Source organism: Cervus canadensis, chromosome 25, assembly GCF_019320065.1.
Source record: "Cervus canadensis isolate Bull #8, Minnesota chromosome 25, ASM1932006v1, whole genome shotgun sequence".
Taxonomy (NCBI): Eukaryota; Metazoa; Chordata; class Mammalia; order Artiodactyla; family Cervidae; genus Cervus; species Cervus canadensis.
In genome coordinates this window covers 27,308,803-27,317,853 of record NC_057410.1, presented here as the reverse complement: position 1 = coordinate 27,317,853, position 9,051 = coordinate 27,308,803, and the positions used below count along the sequence as shown (strand labels likewise).

The following is a 9,051-nucleotide window of genomic DNA, read 5'->3' as shown; positions in this document are numbered from 1 at the left end:
TCCATGCATTGTTTACTTTGGAATTAAACTAAATCTCCTTCAAGGTCTTAACTATATTGCCTTCATTTTTCAAGCTCAAGTCCACCCAAGGTAAGACCCAAGAGTTGAGAAATTCATCTTAGCAACTTATATTCCAGTTTTCAGCATTTCTCCAAACAGAATTTTGGAAAAACCGAAGATTACCCTCAACTTACAACTTAACAAGTTGTCAAACTAAAAAACATTTTCCTCAAGTCAAACTTAAGGGCAGGAGGAGACTCCTCCAAATGAGGAGACTCAATTGTTCCCTTATTTCTAAGTTTATGTTCTGAATTCTTCTGGCCTAATAGGCTTTTAAGAACCTGAAAGCACTTAGGAAATAAAATGAAAAAAAGCTAAACATCTAGAATGGAACTCATGAAAATGGTCAAATTGCCTGCATTTATTTCAAAGACTTCATTAAAAGAAAAAAAAAATGATAGCAGCACTTATCTGAATTCTAGGTGGGATATAAAAAATGTTATATACAGAAGAGGTCTAAAAACAAGTTGAGTAAAGAATCCTTGAAGTGAGGTGTAATGCAACTTCATCACTTTATTCAAATCTTCAAAATAGTCTTTATTCTACATTTTTAGTATAAAAAATCCACAAGTTAAGTGCACCACAGTGTAGAGAGAGACATACAACGCTGAACTTCCATAACAGTCAATGGTACAGTCAAACATCACATGTACAGAACACAAATTTAGATGAACTGAAATTATAAGATAAAATAAAATAAAATCCAATTTTAGAAAACAAAAATCAAAATATTAAGGATCCCTGAAATATTCTTAACCCTAATGAGATTTCACTGGACTCAAGTCATTTAGTAGTGAGGCATTCACAACATGACCCCATTAACCCAGCTGAGGAATTCTTGGGAGCCATGAGTGGCTACATCAGACACTGACAAGAAATGGTAACCAATTTCTGATCTGCAAACTCCCCTTAATTTGGCTCCAGAGTCATCAGGCTTTTAAATGCATCTTCCTCCTTGTCCCTCAAAATTTATAAACAAACTGCTGTTTACGGTACAGTTTGCACTGGTATCCTTTGTTAAAACAAGGTTCAGTTTTTCTGGCACCAAAACAAATTTGGGTTTGGTTCATGTCTGAAGAGAAAACCTATGAGGAGGGTCCAAAAAGCACCCTCCGCTTTTGCCTGAGGAGATGCAAAAGCAGAAGAAATGGGTCCTGTGCTTGGGGCACAGAGGGGGTTTCAGAGGATCCTTTGTGAAAGACTAGTTAAAAGATGACAAGTGGGGGAAAGTGCAAGGAGAGAAGGAAATTAGTCTGACTGGCTTTCTGTCCTGCACCATTGATTCAATGGAGATTGGTGGGAAAGAGTGGAAGACAAGGATTGAGGGTAAGACCAGGGGCCAAGGATGGAAAGGAAAAGGCAGACAACTAATGCGGTTTGTTTATAACAAGTAATATAAATCAAAGACTTAAAGGAGATTAAAGACCAATCAGAATAATTTGGCAACTTTAATTCTTAGGAAGATCAAAGTTCCCTCCAAACCTAATTTGATGTTTTATTACTAAAAGCAAAGACCAGTATGGTACAGTATTACTCCAGAGGAATTAAAGGAAGATCCTTAGGGCTGCTTTACCCACATTCATTTTATGAATGGATACCTCCCCTACCTCAAAATGCTTTAGAGAGGTACTGCTACCATTACATGGTTCCTTATTAAGTTTGAAAAGTGCCTGAAAGTTTGGGCACCAGAAAGACACCCCAACAACATGTGTCTAAACTGCAACTTCAGGTTAATATGACTAAAGCAGTTACATTGTGAGAAGTGCTGAAGGTATGTGATGTCTTTCCCGGCATAGAGATGGCCTTGGTTCTTCACCAGATGGTGTAGCCACCATCTGAGCCACCCATGAAGAAGTTTCCCTTCCGCTGAGTTACGAGGACGTTGGCTCCCTGCATGACTGCCAGCTGAGCAGCATTGGGAGGGCATCCAGGGGGAGGAGGCTGAAAGGAAAAGACAAGGCTGAGTGGGCAGAGGGCAGCTGTGGGAGGAAGTGGACAAAGGTAACAGAGGACCAATCAGGAAGATGGCAGTGTGCTAACCACACTGAGCTATCTGGGCCACCAATCTGAGTCCAGCAGGTCTACATTCTTTGTGAGCCCAAACATATAAACAGGAAACCCACTCATTTAAAGGGTTCTGGGCCAAAATAAAGACTATGGATACCTTCTGAGTGTGGGAAGTCCAGACTCGTAGGCATTTTCAGTGTAGAAAATCACTCCTATTCACATCCCAAAACACGGAGGGGGTACCAGGTCCAGGGATCTATATCACAGGGTCTGACAGTTTTCAAATAGCCCTGGATAATCTGAAGGCTCTACCTGATGACAGCATTTTCACTTCATCCCTAGCCTATGGTTATTGAGTAGATGATCCTAGCAAGGACCATTTGGGCTCTAATTCCCATACATAGGGGAACTAATCAAGAGACATAGCTAAAATCCCTAGTATCTCTCTAAATGCAATTTAATAGGGATTATGCATTCTGTTGCCATGCTGATGGCACATGTTAAATAAATGCTTATGGAATGAATGAGGAGTGTTATTAGACTAGTATCAAAGTGAACTGGAAAAGCAGCAGGCAGGACTCTTAAGACAGGAGAACAAAGGAACCTGATAAATTCTGACATCAGTGAGTACGCCAGATGTTACTGACTGGCCACGGTTCTCCTGCCCCCTCGAGTGCTTTCTGCCTGACGACTGGACGTCAGTGATTACACCGATACCACCATTCCCCTCTCCCTTCAGTGCTTTCTGCCTGACGACTGGACGTCAGTGATTACACCGATACCAGCAACTATTACCCAGGGATGATGAAAGGATGACCAGTCATTTCAGGAAGTTAAAATACACAAGGGTTGAGGTTTTTTGTGACCAAGTCATACTCACAGGAATGTTTCCAGCAGTAGCGCCAGCTCCAAATCTGGCCCCTGCATCATACCCTCCTTCCACCAGCACTGTTGAACCAGGTGGATAGATGGGACCAACTGGATAATAAGCCATGGGGATTGTGGAACCTAAAGGCCCAACAGCCACAGACTGGGCCATGGGAAGATACAGTGAGGCGCCAGGAAATGCAGCTGACATGGTGGGGACGGTGGCAGCCCCTGGGTGCACAAAGCTCGGACGATACAGCTAGAAGAGGCAGAAGAGAAGGCAACAAGTTACTTTATGACATTCCTATTTCAGATCTCATTTTAATGAGTCAAGTCTTAATTCTCCTTGTACAGATTACACTCTTTGAGTTACACAAGTTGCCTTTCCACTGCCACTCAATATTCTCCTGGATCACTTCCTGCTATAGCTAATGTTAGGCTCAGGGAATGCAAACTCATCTTCTTAACTTCAGCCGGTGCCAAACAACATAAAACAATCAGATAATGCCTTCTCAAACTCAACAGAAATGGCTAAACTATGTCACGTTTTAAGATGATTCATGTGAGCACTCTCTCCTGTTTATGGAAAGTAAATAAATGTGTGGAGCCAGATTTGGCCACGGACTGAAAACATGATCCAAGAGTATTCCATTATTTAAGTCCAGTTAACTGGAAGCACCTCTGAGTAGGCAGGTGGAGCATCAGTATAAGGTGGAGCCTGAGGAAGATGCAAGGTCTGAGGGTACACAGGGTTCCCAGGAGGCTGCACGGGGTAAGTTGGCTGCGTTGGATATTGACCTGGAAGACAAGGGGGCAAAAAAACCATGTTGTCTACCATACAGAGTCACCAAAACAAAGCAGGACATACTGGGTAGCTAACCTAGCCAGGATAAGCAAAGAGATTTCCAAACAGACTGCCCTAGAGGGCCTGATTCCTGGAGTCAAGAAAATAAGCATTCTCTTTGCATCCTTAAAGCTGAAGAAGCTGGATTCCAACTGGACATCCAGTAGCAGACTGCTGTCAGGGGAAAGGTGAGCTGGGCCCAAGATGCTTTCAAAACGCAGGGCAGTTCTGGGCACCCCCTCTAACCGGTATTTCAACGGTGTGTCCTGTTTTCCTTCCCTGCGTAGTCTCCAAAGGTCTGGTTGTAACTGACCAAGACCTCGTGAGTAACGGTGGTTGTGGTCATCGACCTCACAGGTTCCTACTCAAGGTCGACTTCCAAATGAAGACAGTGAGTGATGGAAGTGAACACTGAGATCGGGGAGGTGGCTGAGGGGAATGTTCTGATACAGAAACCGGGAGACTTGCTGGCCGCCAGCGAGGGTAAGGGGAAAGAGACCCCCTTCGGGCCCGACTGGCCCGCCCACCATCGCGGCACTTCACTAGTTAAGCCCGGAGGCCTGCCTGTGGTTCCGGAGCGCGGCGCCCCGCCTCTGCCAGTTCTCCATTGGCCTACCCAAATCTCGCCTCCAGCTCCCCATTTGCTCCTACATATGCCCATCACGACAAACCTTCTCCCCCCCCACCATCACCCACCCACCCAACAGCCCCCCCGCCCCCCAACCCGAGCCCACAGCTCCAAACTGCGCCACAGAGATTAAGGGAGAAAGGGCCGTGAGGGAGCGAACGGCCGTAGTTCGGGGATGACGAAGGTGTCTGGCGCAGCCCCGGCCACTGAAGCTGGCTAAGGAGCGCGGCGCACCTCGCCCCAGGCCTGGCGTTCGGTGACCCTGGGCTCCGGGCCCGCTCGTTCCGGGCCAGCACAACTCCCCTCGGCGGCCTCAGCCACCCCCTGTCCTTGCCTTTGCTGTTCATGGTGGCTGCGGATCCGGCTCGACTCGGCGTCGCGGACGGTTATTTTTTTCGTCCTCTTCCTGTTCGTAGTCACTTCCGTGTCACGTGACGATCTGTCCGCCTAGCGTCACCCGACGCCCGAGTGCCGCTGCCACCGGAAACCCCGCCCCTTCGCTCGGCCTCCGGTCGCTGGAGGGAGGGCCCGCGTGATCCCGTCCTCTCCCGTAGGCCCCGCCCACCGGGTCTTGTCCTCCAACCCCTACCCTTGTCCCTCGGCTGAAGGAAAACCAAATACAGGTATTGTCTCAAAACGGGGTCTTTTCTCTCTTGGACGCTCGGAGGCAGTAACATTAAACTATTTTCTGGAGCCTTTTTCCACCTACGTTCGGCACCTCAAGGTCACCTCACCTTGACAGCCTTTCTACAAGGGGCATGCGTGCTTGCTAAGTCGCTTCGGTTGAGTCTGATTCTGCGACTCTGTGGACTGTAGCCCGCCAGGCTTCCTCTGTCCATGAGATTCTCCAGGCAAGAATACTGGAATGGGTTGCCATTTCCCATGGATCGAACCGGCAACTAACACACACACAAGGGGCATAGGTTCCTACAATCTTATCTAACTGCCTGAGATGCTCCGCAACCCTAGGTCTATCACTCGCTCCCGTCACTCAAGTCTTCGCTGCCTTTCTATTCTACTGAATTGACTGTTGGTATTTTATTTTTGTGTCGCTTTCTCACCGACTGGAAAGGGTATGCTGTGCTCTGCCCCGCCCCCACCCCTACCCACCCCCGCAACAGCTAACACTAAAACGCATGTTTTTGGTACCCAAGGAGTACCCATGCCCTGGCCCTTACTTTGATACCTGTCACAGACACTTTTTTTCTTTTTTCACAGACACTTGTATGGTACCTGATGTGTATTTTCTCTGTGTATCAGTTCTAACTTAATCGTTCTTAAAAGCAAAGATGCCACCCTTTAAGGCAACAATTGCTTCCATTCTTTAAGATATCTGCTGAACGCTTGCTGTGTTCAGGTACAGAGATGGAGCTGAACAAGACAGCCCAAGGCTATTTTCTCATGGTTTACATTCTGTAGTGGAGGAAGAACATTAGAAAAGCATCTGAAAAGAAAGCTTTGAAAAGAAAAACCCTCGGTAAACATTAGAAACCTGGTAAATATTTGCTGTTGAATGACTTAAACCACTGAAAAGGCCAGTACTCACTTCATCAGCAATCCGTTGTTTTTCTCTTCAGTTTCATATTACATTTTGCAGAACACCGTTAATATGCATGATTTTATGGAGTCATCACAGATCTTCACAACAGCCCTGTGTGGCAGGCAGGGCTTGTTTAAGCATTTCTGTTTTTCAAATGAGAGAATTGATTAAAGAGATTTGCCCTAAGTCACTCAGTGAGCAGGTTACAAAGTCAGGTGTGTTATCTTTGGTTCCCAAATCAGTGTTTTTGTTTTGTTTTGTTCTTATCCCTTCACTCTGCCTATCTTTGCTAAAATTCCCTAAAAGCGCAATATCCAAGACTGTATTTGGAGTTCTTTTAGGTTTTTTCCCTTTCATTAAATTCATATTATTTATTTGGTTCAGGCTGGTATTAGTATGATAAAGCCTCTGATGTTTACCTTTTCCTGTGTTTCTGACTCTAATCTTCTTGAAAGCAGGCACAGTGTTAGATATTCACTCATTCAACAGTTCTTTGGAGAACACTTAAAAATGCCAAGCACTGTTCTAAAACAAAACAAAGCTCTTGCTCTCCTGAATTCACCTTCTGGTAAAGGGGCTTGCAAAGTTTTGACCAAAATTCACAGTAATTTAAAGTAATATACTTTAAATCATGACCCAGTACACATATATATGTGTAGCTATATGTAACTGGAAATTTTATGACCTGATACCTATCCTTCTGTGTACAATGCACTGTCATATTTTCTAATCTCTCTTATTTCCTTTTTTCAATTCTGGTTGTGATTTTACATCCTACTAACAAGTCAGGACTCACACTTTGAAAAACACTGTTTTGGGGTTTGTTTGTTTAAGTGGACTTTTACTTTCAGGGTTTTGCATTTTTCTTAGCATGAAATTTTCAGTCAGTAACTGGTAAATTTGAAAGAATAAGTCCTTGGAGGTCAGACCAGTCAATCTTCTTCCTTGTAACCTAACTTTTACAAGTTAGATCCTAAACCACCCGAAAGCCTGAAGCTGGAGAGGTTACTAATCTATACCCATCCTACCCTGTGCCCAGCGCCTCAGACAATACAGGAATGAACCTAAGAAAGGAACTGCCCTTATTTCTCTTTGTGGACCCTCAGTTAGGAACCCTGAAATTGTGTTGACTATAGCAACCCATGCCAATGAGAGTGTAGGAGAGGGATGCTAGTTCTGGTCATCACTGTGTCACCAGCTAACTGACTTTGGTCCTCATCTTCTCTGCTTCTCCTTGTTCCTTGTCATATAGGAGTCAGAATCTACGCCAGGATCCTTGCAGATGCTAGGACATAAAGATGCTATGCACTATGTCCATAACAGACAGAAAACATTCAGGCAAGGGGACTGTATTTCAGAGAGGTTAAATAGCTGAACTAAGTTACACTGCTACAGAGCCAGTGTTCAGTCTCAGCTTTGCTTGATGTACAAGCCTTGTTTCTAATGTTTATTAATACATTGTTTAATCTGTTTACCTTGTTTTTAATCTGTTGCCTCCCAAGGGTCTCAGTTTCATCCTCTGCCAAAAAATTCACATGATTCTTGTGTCACCTCCTGCTCTAAATCTAAACTTTGTTTTGGGGAAGGAAAAAAGCAAAGAGGAGCCTGAGAAGGCAGAGGGGAAGTGGGCCAAGCTGATTATCAGATTATAAATTCTGGTCAGGCCCTGTGTGTGTTAATCGCTCAGTTGTGTCCAATGCTTTGCTCTATGGAGCACTATGGACTCTGTGTATTGTAGCCCGGCAGGCTCTTCTGTCCATGGAATTCTCTAAGCAAGAATACTGGGGAGGGTAGCCATTCCCTTCTCCAGGAGATCTTCGCAACCCAGGGATCGAACCCAGGTCTCCTTCAGTGCAGGCAGATTCTTTACCATCTGAGCCACCAGGGAAGCCCAGTCAGGCCGTATCAGGTGTTACAAGGATAAATACAAGTACTTCTACTGGATGATAATCAGCCACTGCCCCAAGCCTTCTCCCCAAATACCCTCCTGTACTCCAGCCCTTCACTGAAACCCCTCCTCCACAGACCTTCCCATAGTCTAGTGACTAAAGGGTTAACTCTTGACATCCAGGAAGCCTGTAGGACCTAGCTCCAGCTAAGGCTAACTGCCTTCAGACTGATCAGTCTTCATCCTCCTCTACAGGATGTTAGGTATTTTGCTTAATGCTTTCAGGGACCTGGGTCTCCTGAAAACCAGGGCAGAGCCAAATGAGATTACCACCGAAAAGAAGGAGCTGCAAACCCTTGTTTTCTCTGGTAGGTGGGATTAAGGAGCATATGGCTACTTTCTTGGACAGGCATCAAAAGCTTTTCTATTTTCTTCATTCTCCTGGGTCCCCCAGTGAGACAAAGATACCACTCAGTCATCAAACATCCTTTTCCAAATTAATATAATAACTGTTTATTGACGGACTTCCCTAATGGTTCAGTGGTTGGGAGTCTGCCTGCCAATGTAGGGGACACAGGTTCGATCACTGGTCTGGGAGGATTCCACATGCTGTGGGACAGTGGGGCCCATGCACCACAGCTACTGAAGCCCATGTGCCTAGAACCTATGCTCTGCAACAGGAGAGGCCACCACAGCGAGGGCCCGCGCATATAGGCAGGAGAGTGGCTCGCACCCACTGCAGCTGGAGGAGGGTGTGAGCAGCAACAAAGACCCAGCCCAGCCAAAAATAAATAAATGTTAAAAATTAAAAAAAGAATAACTTTAAAAAAGCCTATTTATCAAGCACCTGTTATGTGCCAGGCCCTGTAATAGACTCCAGGGAAACAGTAATGAAGAAGCAGACTTGGTCCCTGTCCTCATGGAACTTAGTCTACCTAATGAGAGAGAGAGAAAAGTAAACAGAAAGTCAAAGTAGAGTGTGATTAGTGCTGTCATAAGGACGGTATGGGGCCTCCCCTGGTGGCTCTGCCTGCAACACAGGAGACACAGGTTCAATCTGTGATCCAGGAAGATCACATGTGCTGCGGAGCAACTAAGCCCATGTGTCACAACTGTTGAGCCTGTGCTCTAGAGCCCTTGTGCCCTAGAGCCCGTGCTCAGCAACAGGAGAGCCACTGCACTGAGCGCTCCAACTAGAGAGTAGCCCTCGCTCGCAG

General features: G+C 45.5%; 1 protein-coding gene across 1 annotated transcript; it reads right to left on the bottom strand.

Moving 5' to 3' along the window:
• Window positions 1-553: 553 nt before the first annotated feature.
• DAZAP2 (DAZ associated protein 2) lies at window positions 554-4,892 on the bottom strand. The gene is made up of 4 exons (XM_043446250.1): window positions 4,741-4,892; window positions 3,614-3,732; window positions 2,948-3,193; window positions 554-2,001 (listed from the first exon to the last, which is right to left on the bottom strand). Exons 1-4 carry the CDS (start codon window positions 4,751-4,753, stop codon window positions 1,873-1,875), a joined length of 507 nt encoding a protein of 168 aa, XP_043302185.1. The 5' UTR covers window positions 4,754-4,892; the 3' UTR covers window positions 554-1,872.
• Window positions 4,893-9,051: the final 4,159 nt, after the last annotated feature.